General features: G+C 41.8%; 1 protein-coding gene across 7 annotated transcripts in view; it reads right to left on the bottom strand.

The window, feature by feature from the left end:
- adamts3 (ADAM metallopeptidase with thrombospondin type 1 motif, 3) overlaps positions 1-25,775 on the bottom strand; it is a 370,913-nt gene that overhangs the window by 87,025 nt on the left and 258,113 nt on the right. For all 7 annotated transcript variants that reach the window (XM_072281905.1, XM_072281906.1, XM_072281908.1 and 4 more), the window contains 4 exons: positions 20,070-20,153; positions 15,601-15,757; positions 13,555-13,660; positions 3,389-3,532 (listed from right to left, as the gene is read on the bottom strand). In XM_072281905.1, the coding sequence (XP_072138006.1) occupies positions 3,389-3,532; positions 13,555-13,660; positions 15,601-15,757; positions 20,070-20,153 (491 nt within the window). The remainder of the gene's footprint in view (positions 1-3,388; positions 3,533-13,554; positions 13,661-15,600; positions 15,758-20,069; positions 20,154-25,775) is intronic.

The following is a 25,775-nucleotide window of genomic DNA, read 5'->3' as shown; positions in this document are numbered from 1 at the left end:
TTGGACACGCTGAAGGCAGAAAGCATGTTCCCGCTGACGGGTGAGTCCAGATCCAGAGGCCACAGTTTAAGAATAAGAGGTAGGCCATTTAGAACGGAGTTGAAGAAAAACTTTTTCACCCAGAGAGTGGTGGATATATGGAATGCTCTGCCCCAGAAGACTGTGGAGGCCGAGTCTCTGGATGCTTTCAAGAAAGAGATGGATAGAGCTCTTAAAGATAGCGGAATCAAAGGCTATGGGGGTAAGGCAGGAACTGGATACTGATTGTGGATGATCAGCCATGATCACAGTGAATGGCGGTGCTGGCTCAAAGGGCCGAATGGCCTACTCCTGCACCTGTTATCTATTGTCTTTCTACCCATGTCATTGGTACCGATGTGTACCACGACATCTGGCTGATCACCTTCCCACTTCAGAATGCTGTGCACGTGATCAGAGACATCCCTAACCCTGGCACCCGGGAGACAACAAACCATCTGGGATTCTCTGTCACAACCACAGAACCTCCTGTCTGTACTTCTAACTATCGAGTCCCCTATCACTACCTCTTCTTCCACCCTACCTTCTGCACTGCAGAGCCAGACTCAGTGCCAGAGATCCGGCTACTGCAGTTTGTCCCAGGTAAGTCATCCCCCCCAACAGTATCCAATGCGGTATACTTGTTGTTGAGGTGAATGGCCACAGGGGAACCCTGCTCTGTCTGCCCTTTCCTCTTCCCTCGCTTGACAGTGACCCAATTTCCTGTCCTCTGCTCCTTTGGCGTAACTACCTCCCTGTAGCTACGATCTATAATCTCCTCATTCTCCCGAATGATCCGCAGGTCATCCAGCTCCTGCTCCAGTTCCCTAACGCGGTTTGTCAGGAGCTGCAGCTGGATGCACTTCCTGCAGGTGTTGTTGTCAGGGACACCGGAGGGCTCCCTGACTTCCCACACCCTGCAAGAGGAGCATTCCAACATCCTGCCTGGCATTCGCTCTACTCTAAACAATCTGAACAAAAATTAAATCCTCTAGTTTGCCAGCAGCAGGAACTCTTGGTTTCTAGACAGCAGACACAGGACTTTCTTACACAACTGAAAACAGTTTTATATCCTATCACTTTAATATTGAAATTACCAGTCACTGATCAGTCCAACAGAAACATCATGAAAAAAGTAAATGGTAGGATAACAAAGAACAAAATCCATCACAGAACGATGCAAGATGAGATGAGTTGACTATTCAGACTTTCAAGCCTATTCCAGTTGTCATTTTCTCATTTTCCATTACAAATTGAAAATACTCAAAATGAAATATTTACAGGACTCTGAGGTAGAGGTGATCAAAGACATACAACTTGGTAAAAAGTTGTAACTTTCTGAGTCCTAAATGGCTGAGCATTTACTCTAATACTACTTCTAGTTTTAGGTATATGGACACACAGAACACCCTACCAAACTCTTCAAATTTATTTTTCGATGAGAATATCTCTCATTCTCCTAAATGCTATGAGATAATCGACTATCCTACTCAACATCTGCTCACTCTACAATCTGCTTACCATAGAAATCAATCTTGGACTCAATTCAAGTATATTCTTACTTAAGCAAGGGCTGTACAGCACACACAGTATTCCATGAATGGTCAAACCAATTCCCTATAATTACAATAAAAGTTCTTTTCTCTTGTACTTTAGTTATGTTTCCTTTGCAATAGCAATTATGTAATACAATGATGCTTTGGTTTTTAATTTATTACAATGATCAAAGTCTAACACAGTGTCCATAACAGGCCCAGACCAAGACAACAAAAACCTTATGGTGGAAATTTTTAAGGATCTAAAGAGATCCAAATACGCTACATACACATTTCATGCCTTAGGTAACATACATGTACAATATGGTAATAAAGCCCCTGGTGAACGCAGCAGGCCAGGCAGCATCTCTAGGAAATGGTACAGTCGACGTTTCAGGCCGAGACCCTTCGTCAGGACTAACAGTTAGACGAAGGGTCTTGGCCTGAAACGTCGACTGTACCTCTTCCTAGAGATGCTGCCTGGCCTGCTGCGTTCACCAGCAACTTTGATGTGTGTCCCGTTATTCTAAATTCTCTTTTATGCTCACAACATTTCTCTATGCATGACAAGCATTGTCATCAATTTCATGAACTTTCATTTTTGCAACAATCAAGTACAAGTGCCATCCACTGATTGTCATCGAGTCGTACAGCATTGAAAAGATCCCTTTGGATTACCACATCCATGCTGCACATCAGATACCCATTGAAACCTATCCTATTTATTTTCACTTGAATCATAGTGTCCAATACCTTGACAAATTCAAATGCTTGTCCATATCCTACTTAGATATTGTAAGAGTCACTGCCCTCGTCACCAACTCAAAAGATGTGAGCCAGCAAGTTTGTCACCTCCTCTAAAAATTCAACAAAATTTATTTTACATTAATTTGTTCAAATTCCATACTTGTTCACCGTCCTCTATCAAGAATGACTTCTCACAGCCTCTCCCGGAAAGTTTATATAAGGGCTTAAGCTAAAATCTTTGCTTTTCTTCAACTGCCCTTTTGAATGATGCTTTGTTGAAGAGATTGGCACACACGAACAATCTTAAGTCAAAAGGCATTATCTGCATATTGCTATGATTCAGTACCACCTTTCTTTGCTCGGTCTTCATCCACCTTCCCCATTAAAGATGATATTGCTTTTACATAACCTGCTTCCTTTGGAAATATCTTTATCTGAAAACAGACAGCACAAGAATTTTCCAAATGTGCCTGAACATTCTGTGACAAATTGAACATTTCAAGAAATGAAACAAACATCCCTAATTCAATCTATCAGTTTATAAATTATCTTTCTATCTATACTTAGCCTTTTCCACTCCAGCAAATACATAATTGGGCAAAGGTCATGTCCAGTTGTCCATAACTAGTAACACCAGGTAGCAACAATTATCTATTTACTGATATAGCATAGTGACAGGCCCTTCCAGCCTATTGATCCGTCACCACCCGATTACATATCACCAGTTAACCTACTGACCTATACGTCTTTGAGCGTGGGAGGAAACTAAAGCACCTGGACAAGTGGTCATGGGGAGAATGCACAAACTCCTCATAGACAGCAGCAGAATCGAATCTGGGTCACTGGCTCCATAATTACACTATTCTAAAAGCTACCCTGCCGTACCACTTACAGAGGATACGGCTTAGCATAATTTAATTTGCATTTTCTCCAGGCCGAATGAAGTTACTTGAATAATAGTTTTTTCCAGAATTAACAAAGCATCCATCACTGTACTAATCACCATAGCCCCTTTCTATCCTACATAGCATCAATATAGAAGATTTAAGAAAATGTAAACCATTTTTCCAGCCAGTTGAGATACTTACTGAAGATATCGCTTCAGCTCTTGCCCACTACACCGAGACCAATGAAATCGATGAAATGCAGCTTGGACCAAGGGCGCCATTACACTCCCCATACTGGTTTCATCACCACACCGATTGCCTTGACCATCGTGCTCCATTCCCAAGCTAGGAGAGTTCCAGAAAAAAGGTTGTAAGATTGGGAATACTTGGCATTATTTGAAGAAAGTGTAGTAACATCACTTAATCATTAGTCAGAGCTTAAGTTTTGCAGTGCCCATATTCCCGAATATTTTCTGATTTAGTTATACTAGGTGGTTGAACATTATTCCACTCCCATGTTCAGAGAGTGGCATTTTTAAATTTGTCCTGGTTAGGGAGGATGTAGGTGACTAGTAACACTGCTGGAGAGCAGTGAATCATACCCTGTTTGAAGCAATAACGCAAAAAAATAGACTCATTCCTGATTTGTTGAACAGTCCTTTGTGCAAGTTGCACCACATATTAAGAATAAATACACTTTTAACATTAGAAGTTTTGAGAAACTCTTCAGATGTGATGAAGTGCAATACAAAATGTACAGCATAGAACTTGGAAGTGTACAACACAGGGATAGGCCTATTGGCCCATCATGACCCTGCCAATGATATGACACTCCAAACTAATCTCATCTACCAGCACATGCTCCTAATCTATTTATTCCCTGCCTGTTCACATATCGGTCTAAGTGCCTCTTAAATGTTGCTGTCGTCTCTGCTTCTACTATCTCCCCAGCATTTCACATTCTTTGTGAAAAATACTCACCTCACACATCTCCTTTAAAGCTCCCCCCTGCCCCTCCTCACCTGTCGCCTTGAACCCATGTCCCCAGGTATTTGACATTACTGCCCTGGGAAGAAAGTTGACTACGTACCCGATCTATGCCTCTCATAATTTTATATATTTCCATCACGTTGCCCCTTCGCCCAAGACTCGCCAGAAGAAAACAACACAGCTTTGGCCAACACCTCTTATTACGACAGTCCAACCCAGTAAATATTCTCAGCGAACTTTTTCAAAGTTCAAAGTAAATTAATTATCAAAATACATATATGTCACTATACAAAACCCGAGATTCATTTTCTTGCAGACAGTCGCAGTAAATACAAAGAAACATTGTAGAATCAATGCACCCAATAGGATAGAAAAACAACCGATGTGCAAACGACAACAAACTGCAAATACAAAAAGAAAGAGTAAAACAATAAGCAATAAATATCGGGAACATGAGGTGAAGAGTCATTGAAAGCAAGTCCCACAGGTTATGGGCACAGTTCCGTGATGAAGCGAATGAAGTTGTCTCTACTGGTTCATAGGCCTGATGGTCCAAGGCCTCCACGTTCTTTCTATAGTGAAGCAAGCAGAACTGCATATGATACTCTAAATGCGGCCTGACTAAAGTTTAGTCCTGTTGCAACAAGGGGCTCCTTACATTTTAATGCTTAGCGTCCTGATAAAGGCAGCAGTGCTGTAGGCCTTCTTTACCAACCGACCCTTCTGCTGCCGCAGTCAGGAAGCTATAGACTTGCACGTCGAACCCCTTTGTCTACCATGATTGTAAGGGCCTTCTCAATAATGCAAACTCCCATTTTGCATTTCACTCCCCAAAATATCTCACCTTACAAAATCCAATTGTAAAGGGAGATACTTTGGGTTAAAATCTGGCATTTCTCCACCCAAATCTTGAATGGGTTTACATCTTGTTGTACCCTTTGACAACCTTCCTCAATATCTACAACTCTGACAATTAATTTTCATGCTACAGTCAGAGGTATCAACAGTCAGAGGTATCAGTATTATAGTGGAGTATAGAGGGGCAAAGTGTGGGAATAAAGGGATGCTTTTCTGATTGGCACTCAGTGACTAGTGGCGTTCTGCAGGGGTCTGTGTTGGGACCACTTTTCTTTACATTATATGCCAATGATTTGGATGATGGAATTGATGGCTTTGTGGCCAGGTTTTTGGATGATACAAAGATAGGTGCTGGGGCAGGTGGAGTTGAGGAAGCACTGAGGCTGCAGAAGGATTTGCACAGATTACGAGAATGGGCAAAGAAATGGCAAATGAAATACAGTGTTGCACTTTAGTAGAAGGAATAAAAAAGGAGACTATTTTCTAAACGGGGAGAAAATTCAAAAATCCAAGGTGAAAAGGTACTTGGGAGTCCTAGTGCAGGATTCCCCAATGGTTAATTTTCAGGTTGAGCCTGTGGTAAGGAAAACAAATGCAATGTTACCATTCATTTTGAGAAGACTAGAATATTGAGAAGCTGGGATGTAATGCTGAGGCTTTACGAGGCACTGGTGAGACCTCACTTGCAGTATTGTGAGCATTTTAGGCTCCTGATTTAAGAAAGGATGTGCTGACATTGGAGAGGATTCAGAGAAGATTCACTAGAATGATTCCAGGAATGGAAGGCTTATTGTATGAGGTGGGACTGATGGCTCTGGGCCTTTATTCATTGGAATTTAGAAGAACAAGGGAGGATCTCATTGAAACCTATTGAATGTTAGAAGGCCGAGATAGAGTGGATGTCTGAAAGAATGTTTCCTTTGGTGGGTGAGTGTAGGACCAGAGGACACAGCCACAGAATAGAGGTATGTCCATTTAGAACAGAGCGGAGGAGGAATTTTTTTAACCAGAGGGTAGTGAATCTGTGGAAGTCATTGCCACAGACAGCTGAGGAGGCCAAGTCATTGGGTACATTTAATGCTGAGATTGATAGGCTCTTGATTAATCAGAGTGTGAAAGGCTACTGGAAGAAGGTTGAGAGGGAAATGGATTAGCCATGATGATGGAGGAGAGGAGAAGATGGTGGTGCGATGCAGCGCGCGTGGCCGCTCTGAAATGATATCGTATTTGTTAAGTAGGGGCAGTGCACAATCATGATTTGATGGAGACAGATGTGAAGAAGCACGGAGGAACATCTGGAGAAACTTCCAAAATGCCTGCTTCACTGCCACTGCTACTGTGCAATCGAGAATCTCCGGAGGGAAGGCCCCAAATCCTCGGTTTTGTCTATTGCCCATTGCCGGGGCCGGGGATGAAGCACTCGGCAGAGATGGTGCTCGGTGCTCGGTGTCGGAGGGCTGGTCGGAGGCTCAAAGTTTTCGGAAGGACTCAAGAGTCGGTTGTGGTCGGGTGCTTCTAGGGTGCTGCATCGGCAAGTTTGCAGCGCTGGAGGTTCATGGCAGGGAGAGTTTTTTTTCTTCCTTCTACCGTCTGCGTGAGATGATGGGACTTTCGAGAGACTTTGAGACTTTTTTTTACCGTGTCCATGGTCTGTTCTTTACCAAATTATGGTATTGCTTTGCACTGTTGTAACTGTATGTTATAATAATGTGATAATGTGATTTTTGTCAGTTTTCAGTCTTGATTTGTCTTGTGTTTCTGTGATGTCATTCTGGAGGAACACTGTATCATTTCTTAATGCATGCATTACTAAATGACAATAAAAGAGGACTGTGTGTCCTCATAATCTAATCTAATCTAATCTAAAAAAATTGTACAGCAGACTGAATGGGTTGAATAGCCTAATTCTGCTCTTATGTCTTATGGTCTAATCAGACCACCTGCATTTTCATCCAAATCACTTATAAATATTGTGGATAACAGAGGTCCTCCCACGACTACGGAACAGCAATAGGCGCAGACCTCCGGTCAGAAAAGCATAGCCCTCTGTTTCTATAACCAAACAAATTTTGTATTCAATTTACCAAATCTTCTCAACCAACCTGCCAGAAGGGACCTTAGCAAATGCCTTGCTAAAATCCATGCAGACAATATTGCAGGGAAGGCAGATGAGTTGAGGGCGCGGATTGACACTTGGAATTATGATGTTATAGCAATTAGTGAAACTTGGCTACAGGAGGGGCAGGACTGGCAACTTAATATTCCAGGGTTCCAATGTTTCAGATGTGATAGAGGCAGAGGAATGAAAGGTGGGGGGGGTAGCATTGCTTGTCAGGGAAAATATTACAGCAGTGCTCAGGCAGAACAGATTAGAGGGCTTGTCTACTGAGTCCTTATGGGTGGAGCTGAGAAACAGGAAAGGTTTCCTAATAGGAGATCCAATATTACATCTCCTCTAGTTGGTACCTCTATATATTGATTTAGAAAGCTTTCCTGAACACATTTTACAAACTCTAAACCATCTAGACCCCTAACAGTATGGGAGTCCCAATCAATATGTGGGAAATTAAAATCCCCTGCCACCACAACTTTATGTTTCCCGCAGTTGCCTGCTATCTCTCTGCAGATTTGTTCCTCCATTTCTTGCTGACTATTGGGTGGTCTATAATACAACCTCACTAATGTGGCCATACCTTTCCTGTTTCTCAGCTCCACCCATAAGGATATTAATAAGGTTGAAAGAGTGCAGAGAAGGTTTACAAGGATGTTGCCGGGACTTGAGAAACTCAGTTGCAGAGGAAGGTTGAATAGGTTAGGACTTTATTCCCTGGAGCGTAGAAGAATGAGGGGAGATTTGATAGAGGTATATAAAATTATGATGGGTAGCGTTGTAGCGGCCGTCGTCGGAGTGGACTGAGTCAGAGTGGGACGGCTTTGGCTCAACAGGCTTCGGTGAGAACAGGCAGAGGCCAGGGTAGGTTCTGGTAAGTTTTTTGTTCAGATTGTTTAGAGTAGAGAGAATGCCAGGCAGGATGTTGGAATGCTCCTCTTGCAGGATGTGGGAAGTTAAGGAGACCCCTGGTGTCCCTGACAACAACACCTGCAAGAAGTGCATCCAGCTGCAGCTCCTGACAAACCGTGTTAGGGAACTGGAGCAGGAGCTGGATGACCTGCGGATCATTCGGGAGAATGAGGAGATTATAGATCGTAGCTACAGGGAGGTAGTTACGCCAAAGGAGCAGAGGACAGGAAATTGGGTCACTGTCAGGCGAGGGAAGGGGAAAGGGCAGGCAGAGCAGGGTTCCCCTGTGGCCATTCCCCTCAACAACAAGTATACCACATTGGATACTGTTGGGGGGGATGACTTACCTGGGACAAGCTGCAGTAGCCGGATCTCTGGCACTGAGTCTGGCTCTGCAGTGCAGAAGGGAGGGGGGGAAAAGAGGAGAGCGGTAGTGATAGGGGATTCGATAGTTAGAGGTGCAGATAGGAGGTTCTGTGGTCGTGACAGAGAATCCAGGATGGTTTGTTGCCTCCTGGGTGCCAGGGTCAAGGATGTCTCTGATCGATTGCATGACATTCTGAAGTGGGAGGGTGATCAGCCAGATGTCATGGTACACATCGGTACCAATGACATAGCAAGGAAGAGTGAGGAGGTCCTGGAGAGTGAGTTTAGAGAGCTTGGTAGGAGGTTGAAAAGCAGGACCTCCATGGTGGTAATCTCAGGATTGCTACCTGTGCTAGGTGCCAGTGAGGGTAGGAATAGGATGCTTTGGAGGATGAACAAGTGGCTGAGGAACTGGTGTAGGGGGCGGGGTTTCAGATTTCAGGATCATTGGCACCTCTTCTGCGGCAGGTGGGACCTGTACAAGAGAGATGGGTTACACTTGAACTACAGGGGGACCAATATCCTTTCAGGGAGGTTTGTTAGTGCTATTGGGGAGGGTTTAAACTAGATTTGCAAGGGGATGGGAAACAGACTGCCAGAGCTGACAGTGTGGCTGGGGTGAAAATAAATGATGTTAAAAGTTCAAGCAAATCCGCTAATAGAAAGGTTGTGAGTGGCGGTAAAAATCTTCTGAGCTGTATATATTTCAATGCTAGGAGTATTGCGGGGAAGGCGGATGAGTTGAGGGCGTGGATTGACACGTGGAATTATGACATTATAGCAATCAGTGAAACTTGGCTACAGGAGGGGCAGGACTGGCAACTTAATATTCCAGGGTTCCGATATTTCAGATATGATAGAGGCAGAGGAATGAAAGGTGGGGAGTAGCATTTCTTGCCAGGGAAAATGTTACAGCAGTGCTCAGGCAGGACAGATTAGAGGGCTTGTCTACTGAGTCCTTATGGGTGGAGTTGAGAAACAGGAAAGGTATGGCCACATTAGTGAGGTTGTATTATAGACCTCCCAATAGTCAGCAAGAATTGGAGGAGCAAATCTGCGGAGAGATAGCAGGCAACTGCAGGAAACATAAAGTTGCGGTGGTAGGGGATTTTAATTTCCCACATATTGATTGGAACTCCCATACGGTTAGGGGTCTAGATGGCTTAGAGTTTGTAAAATGTGTTCAGGAAAGTTTTCTAAATCAATATACAGAGGTACCAACTAGAGGGGATGCAATATTGGATCTCCTATTAGGAAACGAGTTAGGACAAGTGACGGAAGTGTGTGTAGGGGAGCACTTTGGTTCCAGTGATCATAACACCATTAGTTTCAACTTGATCATGGACAAGGATAGATCTGATCCTAGGGTTGAGGTTCTGAACTGGAAGAAGGCCAAATTTGAAGAAATGAGAAAGGATCTAAAAAGCGTGGATTGGGACAGGTTGTTCTCTGGCAAGGATGTGATTGGTAAGTGGGAAGCCTTCAAAGGAGAAATTGTGAGAGTGCAGAGCTTGTATGTTCCTGTTAGGATTAAAGGCAAAGTGAATAGGAATAAGGAACCTTGGTTCTCAAGGGATATTGGAACTCTGATAAAGAAAAAGAGAGAGTTCTATGACATGTATAGGAAACAGGGAGTAAATAAGGTGCTTGAGGAGTATAAAAAGTGCAAGAAAATACTTAAGAAGGAAATCAGGAGGGCTAAAAGAAGACATGAGGTTGCCTTATCAGTCAAAGTGAAGGATAATCCAAAGAGCTTTTACAAGTATATTAAGAGTAAAAGGATTGTAAGGGATAAAATTGGTCCTCTTGAAGATCAGAGTGGTCGGCTATGTGCGGAACCAAAAGAAATGGGGGATATCTTAAATGGGTTTTTTGCGTCTCTATGTACTAAGGAAACTGGCATAAAGTCTATGGAATTAAGGGAAACAAGTAGTGAGATCATGGAAGCTGTACAGATTGAAAAGGAAGAGGTGCTTGCTATCTTGAGGCAAATTAAAGTGGATAAATCCCCAGGACCTGACAGGGTGTTCCCTCGGACCTTGAAGGAGACCAGTGTTGAAATCGCGGGGGCCCTGGCAGAAATATTTAAAATGTCACTGTCTATGGGTGAGGTGCCGGAGGATTGGAGAGTGGCTCATGTTGTTCAGTTGTTTAAAAAAGGATCAAAAAGTAATCCGGGAAATTATAGGACGGTAAGTTTGACGTTGGTAGTGAGTAAATTATTGGAGAGAGTACTAAGAGAGAATCTACAAGCATTTGGATAGACTGGGACTTATTAGGGAGAGTCAACATGGCTTTGTGCGTGGTAGGTCATGTTTGACCAATCTATTGGAGTTTTTTGAGGAGGTTACCAGCAAAGTTGATGAAGGGAAGGCAGTGGATGTTGTCTACATGGACTTCAGTAAGGCCTTTGACAAGGTCCCGCATGGGAGGTTAGTTAGGAAAATTCAGTCGCTAGGTATACATGGAGAGGTGGTAAATTGGATTAGACATTGGCTCGATGGAAGAAACCAAAGAGTGGAAGTAGAGAATTGCTTTTCCGAGTGGAGGCCTGTGACTAGTGGTGTGCCACAGGGATCAGTGCTGGGTCCATTGTTATTTGTCATCTATATCAATGATCTGGATGATAATGTGGTAAATTGGATTAGCAAATTTGCTGATGATACAAAGATTAGAGATGTAGTGGACAGTGAGGAAGGTTTTCAAAGCTTGCAGAGGGATTGGACCAGCTGGAAAATGGCAGATGGAGTTTAATACAGACAAGTGTGAGGTATTGCACTTTGGAAGGACAAACTAAGGTAGAACATACAGGGTAAGTGGCAAGGCACTGAGGAGTGCAGTAGAACAGAGGGATCTGGGAATAGAGATACAAAATTCCCTAAAAGTGGCGTCACAGGTAGATAGGGTTGTAAAGAGAGCTTTTGGTACATTGGCCTTTATTAATCAAAGTATTGAGTATAAGAGTTGGAATATTATGATGAGGTTGCACAAGGCATTGGTGAGGCCGAATCTCGAGTATTGTGTTCAGTTTTGGTCACCAAATTACAGGAAGAATATTAATAAGGTTGAAAGATTGCAGAGAAGGTTTACAAGGATGTTGCCGGGACTTGAGAAACTCAGTTACAGAGAAAGGTTGAATAGGTTAGGACTTTATTCCCTGGAGTGTAGAAGAATGAGGGGAGATTTGATAGAGGTATATAAAATTATGATGGGTATAGATAGAGTGAATGCAAGCAGGCTTTTTCCACTGAGGCAAGGGGAGAAAAAAACCAGAGGACATGGGTTAAGGGTGAGGGGGAAAAGTTTAAAGGGAACATTAGGGGGGGCTTCTTCACACAGAGAGTGGTGGGAGTGTGGAATGAGCTGCCAGACGAGGTGGTAAATGTGGGTTCTTTTTTAACATTTAAGAATAAATTGGACAGATACATGGATGGGAGGTGTATGGAGGGATATGGTTTGTGTGCAGGTCAGTGGGACTAGACAGAAAATGGTTCGGCACAGCCAAGAAGGGCCAAAAGGCCTGATTCTGCACTGTAGTTTTTTCTATGGTTTCTATATCCACTGCCTATCTTCATCAGTCATCTTCATCTCTTCCTCAAAAAACTCTCATCGATTTTATGAGACAGAAATTCCCTGTGTAAAGCCATGCTGACATTGCTTAATATATCCATTTTACAAATGTGAGTAAATTTGTTCCCCAACAATCTTCCTCAATAACGTCTCAATCACTCTCCAGCCTGTATTTTCCAGGTTTGTCTCTGTTGCCGTTCTTACACAAAGAAACACAACTCTAGCAATCCATGAGTAGAGGATACAAAGACCTCTGCCAAGGGTCCAGCAATCTCCTCTGTCTCTTCCCTTGTTATCTTGGGACAGATACCTTCAGGGTCTTGGGAGCCACCTACTCTAATGTTTTTCAACACATTCTCCCCCTTAATAATGACACACCCTAGAATATCAACATACCTCTTCATAAACTTACCATCATTCTTCACCTTTCCGTGGTGAACAATGATGTAAAGTGCTGCAAGGACCTCACTCACTTCCCTAGCGCCACACTCAACGGCTTAGTACCCGTTTCCTCACTTCAACTGACTGACTCTTCAAGGCAATAATCTTCAGAGAGGCTTTCTGAAAAAGTCTGACAAAAGGATTTGCATTACAGGAATTTTGTTAAGTAATGCAACTTCTCTGCAGAGCCACTGAGGTCCAGATAGAATGATCAACTCTGGACAACTCTGAGAACTTCACAGCAGCAAATGTTCAAGTGAAAATCTAATTTGATTCAGAACATCGAGCAGCACAGCACAGGAATAAGCCTTCCAGTCCACAATATCCACAGTGACCAATTATGCCAATTAAACTCATCTCATTTCCCAGAATATGGTTTATATTTATCCATTTTCTGTCAAGGAAATGTTTCTTAAACATTGCTATTGTATCTGTTTCTGTCATACCCCGGGAGGTCCAGGCATTTACCACTCTCTGTATTAAAACACTTGTCCCTTAAATCTCATTTAAACTTTCCTCTTCTCCCCATAAAGCTACACCCTCTCATATTTGACATTTCCAACCTGAGATAAAGACTCTGACCATCTCCCTGTCTATGCCTCTCATAATTTTATTTGCTGTACCTCAATCAGCTCTCCCCTGTTCTTTTTGTGGTCTGTTAATAATATATGCAGTTTCCAAATTAACATGGCTATATGTCACATGCAAGCAGAGAATCATATCGTCTATGAAAGCCGCTTTGATTAACATGTCCAGTGCAGGCTCTTTGAAAGTGATACATTAGACCCAAGAATTCTACCACCTCTCAGCCTTATTGCAATCAATCAATCAAGTTAAAAAGTGCAAAGGTTGCTTAGAGGTCATGCCAAGTACTTCATAAATGCAAGTCCTTGGTCTTGCCTTTCTTTTAGTGTTCCGGAAGTGACTGGGTTTGATTGTCTGCAGGAAACCCATGTAATTCCATGTACACCCATGACATCTAGTTACATTGGAAGTGATGACAAGTGGCACTGTAGTCAACACAAGACCAATAACGTCACTTGGCCCATAGACTGCTGCTGAAATAATATATTTTACTTGGGCTGGGGGTGACTTTATTACGTGAATATTTAAAACTTACACATGACCAGTTTCGTGTGCTACGACAAATGCCGAAGAGAACCCATCTTCATGGTTTAAAGTACAGCTACGAACTGGGTGACACATTCCAGTCACTGGAGCATATCCTACAGCAAGGAGTTGGGACAAAAAACTAACATGAGTACATGAATAACAAAATGCAATCACTGGATAGTCAGAAGAATGGAAACGAGGTATCTGCAAATAAAACAGAGCTGTTTTACTCTGCACAATAGAGTGTCAATACAATCTGGTTTTCTCAACACAACACCAGTGCAATGCAGGCTTTACCTCTCAATACGTCATGTCAACATAAGACAGCTTTTCTTCAGTGTAAGACTTTTTTTCCAAACTCTATGCCCACAATCGACCATCCTAATTTTTGCATTTTTGTTCCCTGATATTTTTGGAACACAATAAATAAGAGCAAATGTAGGTGAAGTGACTGCAACCTTGCTCAGCAATTAAACTGATTGACCTTGACCCTTGCTTCACTTTATCAGTTCCTTGTAGTCCTCAATTTTTAAAAATCAAGTACCTTGTCTATTTCAGACTCATCACATCAGATACTCTTACCTTTTCCCGATAAATTAACAACCCAACAGGCTTCAACAGCAATCACCCTAATTCTTATTAGTTTTATGTTTCAATCCCCAACTTTATTCATACTAATCTATAACTTGATTTATTGCTTAGCTATCCCCACCCTTGGATAATTCCAATTATGCTTTTTCAACATTGTAATTCTTCCCCCTTACTCAACAATAACTGTTTGATTCCTCCTGCCACGATGTGAGAATATCCAGTGCTGTGGGAAACCAGATTTGCACAGAGGCTATGATGAATGTCCCCAGCACTGTCATTGTTCTGAAGCATGCCAACCTTAGTGCTGAGCCAGGAGTGGTGTACTTGTCTCTGAGTTAGAAGTTTGTAAGTTCAAGGACCATTCTAGAAATAAGAAAAGTATACATTGGAACTTTCAGCTTCCATGAAGATGTACTCTGGTCATAAAGTCTCTGCATCTTCCCCAGTTATCTTTTCACTACTATAGCTAATACTATTAGATCGAAACTCATGATAGTGAGTTATGAACCCATGAACCTCATCTCATCATTAATTGTTTTGCACTATTTAGTTTGTATTTTAGTACCTTTGCACTGTATTGTTGCTACAAAACAAATTCAGAACATAGAAGACAGAGAGAATAAAGAAGATTCTGATTCTGTTTCTGCTTATAACGAGGAGGATGGGTTTGACTGTGCATGATAACCGAGACCATGGATAAGCTGAAACGTGGTACAATGATATGATTAGTAGCAGCTGACAAGAATTTAGTAGAATTTGATGGAAGTCAATGATAGCAGAATTATCACTAAACATCAGGTTTTTTTCAAAAATATAATTTGGGATTGTGTGAACTGGCAGGATTATTGTTACAGGCCCTGATAAGACTCTTTTGAAATGCTGCTTTTCTCATGTTACTGATCCTTGTTTGGTAGGATTAATTTGAAAATTTGAGATACTTCTTTCCATGTCCCCAGTCCTTTGTGTTGACCAGATTCAGGAAATAATACAACCATACCAGATACATCCTTCCTTTGTAATAACCAAAAGAGCTACTTCATCCTTCTGTCACTTTATTGAACACACTCTGTCATTTCGTGTTCACGCCCTACCATAGTTAGGTACTAGTTCACATCATTATGGGAATTGACCCTATCACAGGGTAACCCTTGTGCAGCTGCTCTGTCATTGATGATCAAAACCTACTAATAAAATATCTGGCTATATGAGAAGATGAATATATCCCACTGTCACAGGACTTGGTTCCATTATGAAAGGACTTGCTCTGCCTTCTGCTAACTACTTTCAATTGTTATGAGACTCTGACTCTACCTTGATTGGCATAAATTGAATTAACCGTGGAAGGTGCAGAGAGAAATAATCAGCAGAAACTTCTATTGTCAACTGATTGTGTCTTGGTTTTATATCAAGCCATTAACTGTTAATTTCATCATAGACACACACCGATAGTCCAGCACAGTACCTTGCATGCCCGCTGGGCCAAAATCTTGCCTTGTTAAAAAGATTGCATGATCGTGGTGCTCTGAGTGGTTTAGGTCTGATCGCTGTTGAGAGGAGGCCCAACGGCAAACATTCTCCAGACTTCGAGATGGATTTCCTCTTTCAATCAAGCTGATGGACTGATCAAAGAATGTTTACCTGCATTAGGATTGCCTCAACATGTCATAGGTACATCATTCCACAAAGTTGGATATACCATTTAAAGTCAGGCTTATTATCATGTGCACAATTACAACTGTGCACAGGTGCAGTGAGAAACATACCTGCAGCAGCATCCCAGGCACCGAGCAGCACACACAAGCAAAACATAAATTAAACCCAACTCATATACAACATTTACAAGATAAAATTATTAGAACAAAAAATGGCCATAAGTAATCAGAATTGTCATAGTGGTGCTAAACTATAGTGAGATTAGAGTTTTACTGGTTTGTTGGAGAACTGCTCTCGAATCTAGAGGGTGAGGAATTTCAGGTTCCTGTACCTACTACCTGATGGTAACTGAACTGACAGCATGGCCCAGGTGGTAGATATTGTTGTCTATGTAATATTTCAGTATTATTGTAAATATATTATTTGTTAAGTATTCTTTGTTGTTCACATAATGCAATGCAGGTTGTATGTAAAAGTACATAAATGGCATATGTTATCATGCCACCACATCATATGTACGCACCTCACTTAAAGTAGAAACAAAGTTAGACTTTTATTCCTGGCTTCTTTGTTTTCTTCTCAATTAGTTTTATGTTTTGGAGTTATAAAACACAACAGTGGTGACGAGGAAGTCTTAAACAAAGCAGATGACTACCTACCTGTTGAAGTGCAGTAAGGTGTTCACTAAAGAAAAAGTGCAGCAACAAACGATTGAGATTAAAAAGTGCAACACATTTTTTTTTCCTTGGAGCCACAAGTTTTCTTCACAAAAGGAAAGACGATTGAGTGAAAAGAAAGGCAGAAAATAGAAGAATTCATGATTTCATAACAGTGAGTTCAGGGTGATAATAAATAAACAAACAGAAAACGGCTGCTACATCAGAAAGATAGATGTGTTCCGTTTCATAAAGGATAATTGGTTCATGTATATTGAGCAAATTGGTTTGCATTTTGATGCAAATAAAATATCCCACGAGAAGTGTGTGCCAATTTTGCTGAGTGCATTGGATTTAAAGGCATACAGATTGCTTAGAAAGCTAATTGCTCCAACCAAACCAACCGAAATGAGTTTTGCTGATTTGTGAAAATAATGCATGAACATTTAGAACCAAAACCATTGTTGATTGCAGAACACTTTAGGTTTCATAAGCGGAATCAAAAAGAAGGGGAGTCCATTTCAGCGTACATGGCTGAATTGAAGAGATTGTATGAGTGTTGTCAGTTCAGTGTAGGGTTTAATGATGCACTAAGACAGCATTTAGTTTGTGGAATTTTACAATAAATTATTCAAAAATGGCTCCTAACTGAAGCACAACTTACATTTAAGAGAAGTTGAAGTAGTATTATCAATAGCAGCAGCAGACAGAGACACAACTGAGTTGCAGTCAGGAATGAATGTGAGTATAAACAGAACTGCAACATCTAAACAGAAAAGAAATTGACAAATAAATTGTGTTACTGTTGTGGCAGGGGCTCAAAAACACCAAATCAATGCAGATATGAAGGCAAAACTTGCAGAAAATGCAACAAAGTAGGGCACATATAAAGAGCACATTGGGCGGAAAACACTAAATAAACTGCACAGGGATGAAAAAACGATAAGAAGTCAAGTTGTAGTTTGAGAAAGGGCACTAATCTGCATGCTGATAATGAAAAATCCGATTATGATGAGAGTGACACAGGACTATGTAGCCTTATGTAAAAACTAACAAGGGAGGTGAAAAGCTTACAAGAGTAAGAAAGCCTCCATAGTGGTTAAATCTCTAGGTCTGAATGGGACAGTTTAAAACTTACCATGCTGTGAATGTCTGTATAGTAGACTCAACCTGTAAATTAACCTTTAGGGAACCCTGCACAGATTCCACATATACACCACTCTCTCGCTGAAGAAATACCTCTCACCCCTGTTCTAAAAGGATGACCCTCTATTCTGAGGCTGTGTGTTCTAGTCTTAGACTCTTCCACCATAGGACACATTCTCTCAACATCCACTCTATCAAGGCCTATCACCATTCAATAGGTTTCAATGAGGCAACTCCTCATTCTTCTGAATTCTAGTGAATACAGGCCCAGAGCCATCAAATGCACTTCATTTGACAAACCATTCAATCCTGGAATTATTTTCATGAACCACCACTGAACCCTCTCCAGTTTCAGCACACACATTTCTAAGACAAGGGGACCAAAAATGCTCACAATACTCCAAATGAGGCCTCACCAATGCTTTATAAAGTCTTAACATTACATCCTTGCTTTTATATTCTAGTCCTCTTGAAATGAATGCTAACATCACATTTGCCTTCCTCACCACAGACTCAAATTACAAATTAAACTTTAGGGAATCCTGCACAAGTCTCTTTGAGCCTCAGCTTTTTTTGTTTTCTCTCCATTTAGAAACTGATTAACTCTTTCATTTCTTCTACCAAAATGCATGACCATATACTTCCTGACATTGTATTCCATCTGCCATTTATTTGCCCATTCTCCTAATCTAAGTCCTTCTGCAGCCTCTCTACTTCTTCAAAACTACCTTCCCCTCCACCCATCTTCATATCATTTGCAAAATTTGCAACAAAGCCATCAATGCCATTATCCAAATCATTAACATGTAACATAAAAATCATCAGTCCCAACACAGACCCTTGTGCAACACCACCAGTCACCAGAGCCAACCTGAAGAAGCTCCCACCCGCTATCAGTAAAAGGTGCCACCAACTGTCTCCAGTCATGCTGAAGGGACTTGGCCTAAAACATCAACTGTACTTTTTTCCATAGATGCTGCCTGGCCTGCTGAGTTCCTCCAGCATTTTGTGTGTGCTGCCTTCATTATCCAGTTTCTAGCTAGTTCCCTGTGACATCCATTTCTCCTGTAGACTAAAGCAGAGTTTCTCCAAGACAGGATGAATTCCTTGTGTAGTGTCGAGGTAAGACAAGACAGATCAGTAGCCTTCGGGTTCGGCTGCCTCTAACTCCAACTGAAAGTCCCTTAGCTCTCACAGACATTGGGGCTCCCTGCTAGAAATCTTGGGGAATGAGTTTGGCAAAGAGAGCAGTCTCCATTGTCTCTGCAGATCTGTAGCAATCTTCCAATCTCTGTCTGACTTGAGATCAGCACGGGGTGTTTGATGTGAACTGACCTTAATCAGCTTGCATTCTCAGCAGACTTGCGACCAAGCCACTTCACCAGCAGGACAAGTTCTTCACTGGGCTAGAGGCTGAGGTCTTCAGTGGCACTGGAGAATGTGCACTTCCAAGCCCAGTAATCTTCCGGCTTATCATCAAATCTGGTGAGTCCAGCCATCAGCAGCTCATGACGGGCTAGGAATCTCGCAAGATCTGACAGACCGTGATTAGGATGGGGTTCATTGGGGGTGTGGTGCACCTTACCAGGAGGCTGAACAACATCGCCACCTGTGACATGCTGTGGTACATAGCAGCCTTGGAGTTTACTACTGCATGCTGTACGTCTCCTTCATATCAATGGGTGAGTGAGTGGCCAGTCACTGGATGTTTAGAGATACCTGCCTGCTCAGGTGAGCATGTGAGGGAGGTGGTCTCCGTTCTATCCTGTTTGGGGAAGAGGTTTCGAGTTCCAGCGGCACCATGCTTGCCGCTGATCTGCTAGACTGCTCGATAACCCAGATGAACATAGTGAACACACTGACCTGGTTTCACTTCTCTGTTGCCAGCATTTTAAATTTCTGTAAGGCGGGAGCTTGCAGAATCAGTGTCTTATCCAACATGAATGGAATCACCATGGAGAATGTCTTTTTACTAATCTGCCCTCGCTCGAGAGTTTTTCTGTTTTAAAAGCTAGGCAGATAGGTAAACTTTATTATCCACTAACGCATCACAGTACACAAGGAGCCAATATAAAAAGACACCACATCTTGACGTTCTCATGAAAGGTTAATTCAAATATTGCTTGAAAATATTGCTTAACTACAAGTGTCTAAGGAAATGTACAAACAATATAGAAAAGCTGAACTGGTGATGAAAACTAATTGCTTAATGCGATATAACAAGCAATCAACAATAGCTGCAAATTGACAATGAAGCAGTGAGATATAATAATTAGAAAGAAACCAAACAAACCACATCAGGAGGGACATAACATGAGTGCAATAGCATTCCAGTATGAATTTGCAGCAAGCTAAAGCTATTGCACAAGGACTCAATGCAGTTCTAACTCATTGTTTTCTGATTCTACATGACGTGCAAACAGAAAATAGAAACTTCACATTTATTGGACTGTGGAGAGCTTTGGCAGTAACCTACCTTTGCATATCCCAGCATGATCATTCGCACCAGCACAACGTTCACGTGGGCTCCCAGTGATTTATCATGGTAAATCTCATTAACCTAATGATCAGAGGAAGAAAAAAAAGTATTGAAGTTATTCCAATTTTCAAAATACTAAACTGTTTATGGTGGCGTTAACTTTGGTACCTTTTACTAAAAGAACCAACACATTTTTCATACAAAAAACAAATTTCAACAGTAAATAAATGATCACAAGAAAATCTGCAGATGCTGTAAATACAAGCAACACACACAAAATGCTGGAGGAATTCAGCAGGGCAGGTAGTATCCATGGAAAAGGGTAAACAGTCAACTTTTCAGGCATTAGATGCTGCCTGACCTGCTGAGTTCTTCCAGCATTTTCTGTGCAAATAAATGATTTCACGTAGATATATATTTTAGGGGCAATTGCTTTATATACAGTGCCTATCAAAAAGTATTCACCCTTTCCCCTGAAAGTTTTCACGTTTTATTGTTTTACAACATTGAATCACAGTGGATTTAATTTGGTTTTTTTCTCCCCCACACTGAACAACTGAAAGGACTCTTTCGTGTCAAAGTGAAAACAAATTTCTACAAATTAGTCTATACTGATTACAATTATTAAACACAAAATAATTGATTGCATAATTACTCAGACCATTCAGGTTGGTATTTAATAGATGCGCCTTTGGTAGCAACTACAGCCTTGAGTCTGTGTGGAAAAGTCTCCGTCAGCTTTGCACATCTGGACTCTGCCATTTTCCTCATTCTGCTTTACAAAACTATTCAAGCTCTGTCAGATTGCATGGGGATTGTGAGTGAAAAGCCCTTTTCAAGTCCAGCCACAAATTTTCAACTGGATTGAGGTCTGGACTCTGACTTGGCCACTCCAGGACATTCCCTGTGGCCACACATCTTAATTCCACATCCCATTCCTATTCTGATATGTCTATCCACGGCCTCCTCTACTGTAAAGATGAAGCCACACTCAGGTTGGAGGAACAACACCTTATATTCCGTCTGGGTAGCCTCCAACCTGATGGCATGAACATTGACTTCTCTAATTTCCGTTGTTGCCCCTCCTCCCCCTCGTACCCCATCTGTTACTTATTTTTATACACACATTCTTTCTCTCACTCTTCTTTTTCTCCCTCTGTCCCTCTGACTATACCCCTTGCCCATCCTCTGGGTTTTATCCCCCCTCCCCCTTTTCCTTCTCCCTGGGTCTCCTGTCCCATGATCCTCTCATATCCCTTTTGCCAATCACCTGTCCAGCTCTTGGCTCTATCCCTCCCCCTCCTGTCTTCTCCTATCATTTTGGATCTCCCCCTCCCCCTCCCACTTTCAAATCTCTTACTAGTTCTTCCTTCAGTTAGTCCTGACGAAGGGTCTCGGCCTAAAACGTCGACTGAACCTCTTCCTAGAGATGCTGCCTGGCCTGCTGCGTTCACCGGCAACTTTGATGTGTGTTGCCAGGACATTAACTTTGTTGTTTATAAGCCATTCCTGGTTTATGCTTTATGCTTGGGGTTATTGTCTCGCCGGAAGACAAATCTCCCAACTCACAGTTCTCTTGCAGACTGCATCAGGTTTTCCTCCAGGATTTCCCTGTATCTTGCTGCATTGATTTTACCCTCTAGCTTCATAAGCCTTCCAGGGTCTGCTGCAGTGAAGCATCCCCACAGCATGATGCAGCCACCACCATGCTTCACAATGGGGATGGTGTGTTTTTGACATGCAGTGTTTGGTTTATGTCAAAGCCAGTGTTTAATCTGATGGCCAAAAAACTCAATTTTGGTTTCATCAGACCACAGAACCACTTGGGGATGTGTTTCAGTGTGTATGTTGTATACCGTTCTTTGACATTAAATGTATCATTGAAACCTTTGAGTCTTTTTCCCCCAACAGTGGCTTTCTCTTTGCCACTCTCCCATAAAACTGCGACTAGTGAAGCACCTGGGCAACAGTTGTATGTGCCGTCTCTCCCATCTCAGCCACTGAAGCTTGCATCTCCTCCAGAGTTGTCATAGGTCTCTCAATCGTCCCCTTCCAGCATAGTCATTTAATTTTTGAGGATGGTCTGCTCGAGGCAGATTTACAGCTGTGCCATATTCTTTCCATTTCTTGATTGACTTAACTGTACCCCAAGGGATATTCAGTGACTTGGAAGTTTTCTTGTCTCCACAAGTTTTCTTGTGCTTTTCAGTAAACCTTTTGTGGAGTTGCTTGGAGTGTTTGTCTGACTACATATAACCATATAACAATTACAGCATGGAAACAGGCCATCTCGGCCCTTCTAGTCCATGCCAAACTCTAACTCTCACCTAGTCCCAGCGACCTGCACTCATCCCATAACCCTCCGTTCCTTTCCTGTCCTTTCCATATATCTATCCAATTTAACTTTAAACGACAACATCAAACCTGCCTCAACCACTTCTGCTGGAAGCTTGTTCCACACAGCTACCACTCTCTGAGTAAAGAAGTTCCCCCTCATGTTACCCCTAAACTTTTGCCCTTTAACTCTCAACTCATGTCCTCTTGTTTGAATCTTGCCTACTCTCAATGGAAAAAGCTTATCCACATCAACTCTATCTATCCCCCTCATAATTTTAAATACCTCTATCAAGTCCCCCCTCAACCTTCTACGCTCCAAAGAATAAAGACCTAACTTGTTCAACCTTTCTCTGTAACTTAGAGATAAAACCCAGGTGACATTCTGTTTAATCTCCTCTGTACTCCCTCTATTTTGTTGACATCTTTCCTATAATTCACTGACCAAAACTGTACACAATACTCCAAATTTGCCTTACCAATGCCTTATACAATTTCAACATTACATCCCAACTCCTATTCTCAATGCTCTGATTAATAAAGGCCAGCAAACCAAAAGCTTTCTTCACCACCCTATCCACATGAGATTCCACCTTCAGAGAACTATGCACCATTATTCCTAGATCCCTCTGCTCTACAGCATTCTTCAATGCCCTACCATTTACCATGTATGTCCTATTTTGATTAGTCCTACCAAAATGTTGCACCTCACATTTTTCAGCATTAAACTCCATCTGCCATCTTTCAGCCCACTCTTCTAACTGGCCTAAGTCTCCCTGCAAGCTTTGAAAACCTACTTCATTATCCACAACGCCACCTATCTTAGTATCATCTGCATACTTACTAATCCAATTTACCACCCCATCATCCAGATCATTAATATACATGACAAACAAACTGGACCCAGTACAGATCCCTGAGGCACACCACTACACACCGTCCTCCAATCTGACACACAGTTATCCACCACTACTCTCTGGCATCTCCCATCCAGCCACTGCTGAATCCATTTTACTACTTCGATATTAATGCCTAACGATTTAACCTTCCTAACTAACCTTCCGTGTGGAACCTTGTCAAAGGCCTTACTGAAATCCATATAGACAACATCCATCGCTTTACCCTCGTCAACTTTCCTAGTAACCTCATCAAAAAATTCAATAAGATTTGTCAAACATGACATTCCACGCACAAATCCATGTTGACTGTTCCCAATCAGATCCTGTCTGTCCAGATAATTATATATACAGTCTCTAAGAATATTTTCCATCAATTTACCCACCACTGACGTCAAACTCACAGGCCAATAATTGCTAGGTTTACTCTTAGAACCCTTTTTAAACAATGGAACCACATGAGCAATACGCCAATCCTCCAGCACCATCCCCGTTTCTAATGACATTTGAAATATTTCTGTGAGAGCCCCTGCTATTTCCGCACTAACTTCCCTCAAGGTCCTAGGGAATATCTTGTCCGGACCCGGAGACTTATCCACTTTTACATTCCTTAAACGCGCCGGTACTTCCTCTTCTTTAATCGTCATACTTTCCATAACTACCCTTCTTGTTTCCTTTACCTTACACAATTCAATATCCTTCTCCTTAGTGAATATCGAAGAAAAGAAATTGTTCAAAATCTCCCCCATCTCTTTTGGCTCCGCACATAGCCGTCCACTCTGATTCTCCAAGGGACCAATTTTATCCCTCACTATCCTTTTGCTATTAACATAATTGTAGAAACCCTTTGGATTTATTTTCACCTTACTTGCCAAAGCAGCCTCATATCTTCTTTTAGCTTTTCTAATTTCTTTCTTAAAATTCTTTTTACATTCTTCATATTCCATGCTGTAGTTCTTGCCAGGATACTGACTCAGCAACAGCTGGACCTCCCAATTACAGGTGTATTTTTACTAAAATCAATAGAAACACCTTGACTGCATATAGGTGATCGCCACTTTAATAATCATGTGACTTCAAAAACCAATTGGCTGCACCAGTTATGATTTGGTGTGTCATATTAAAGGGGGTAACTAACTACACAATCAATTCTTTTGTGTTTTATATTTGTATGTAACAGCCTGGGAAAGGTTTCACTGCTAACGTAATGGTGTTTCTGTAGAAGCAGTGTTTGGGTTTTGGTTCAAGATAACGGGGGCTCTCGAATGTGAGCCGTCCAATGGAGGGAGTGTGTTTTCATGTTGTGTGCCTGACACCGGTCTGAGCTGGGACTTTTGTTTGGAGGGAGATGACACCAGAGAGAAGAGGTCATGGGCCTCAATCTGGAGCGGAGCCATGATCCGACGAAGCCTGGGGAGATCGAAGGAGGATCGGCGAAGGGAAAACCATGAGCTCCAGCTTGTGCATATTACACTGTTTCACTAAAATGGGCCCTTTTCTTTTTTTGCTTTTCCTTTACTAACCCTTTAGTCAAATTAAGAAATATAAATCTATATTGTTTAATTGTGTATGGTATAGTCTGTATTTCGTGGTACTGATTTGTAACAGGGTAACAAATCATGCAGCCTCCACACAAACGGGGGGGATTAGGGTGAGTTTACACCTCAATCTCATACATTTGGCGGGGCCAGAGATTGTCTTCCCTGGACTTAAGCAACCAACAGAATCTGAGTGTTTCGTCTAACTAATTTAGATCACTTTAGAGAGATCTGTTTCAACTTTGACACAACAGAGTCTTTATCTGTTGATCAGTGTCAAAAAAGCCAAATTAAATCCACAGAGATTCAATGTCATAAAACAATAAAGCATGAGAACTTCCAAGGGTGGTGAATACTGTTTCTAGGTTACAGATCAAGAAATTCTAATTTGCCAATCTACATATGCATATGAAATAAAAGTTCATTTAATGAATAATTCATCTGCTAGATTGACAAGGTAACATGAAACACTGATTCTCTTACAAATGGGGTGAAATCTGTGGGCCTTCCACTACACGTATGAAAAGTTAAATTGTGTCAGGCAGCAAAAGGTTGTCGTGGAACTTGACACTTGTAACAGTTTCTTAAAGAACTGCATAACTGATTTGAAAGAATGAACAATTCATCATTTTTTTAATCAATAAGCACTGGATAACTCCATCTTCCTTCACAACCTTCTCTGCTCTAATTTGGTATAAAACTGCTCCCTTTTCCATCCCATAGTTACTTAGCAACTTGACAAATGTGAATTCCAGCAAGTACAAACCCAGAGCCACCAAACATTCCTTGTATTATAACCCTTTCATTCCTGGAACCATCCTTGCGAACCTCCTCTGGACCCTCTCCAATGCCAGAATGTCTTTTTTAAGATGAGAGGCCCAAAACTGTGCCTTATAAAGCCTCAGCATCACATCTCTGCTCTTGTATTCTAGACC

This window comes from Mobula birostris, chromosome 17 (assembly GCF_030028105.1).
Source record: "Mobula birostris isolate sMobBir1 chromosome 17, sMobBir1.hap1, whole genome shotgun sequence".
NCBI classification, from domain to species: domain Eukaryota; kingdom Metazoa; phylum Chordata; class Chondrichthyes; order Myliobatiformes; family Myliobatidae; genus Mobula; species Mobula birostris.
Note: the sequence above shows the minus strand (reverse complement) of the source record. Positions and strands in the feature narration are given on the sequence as shown.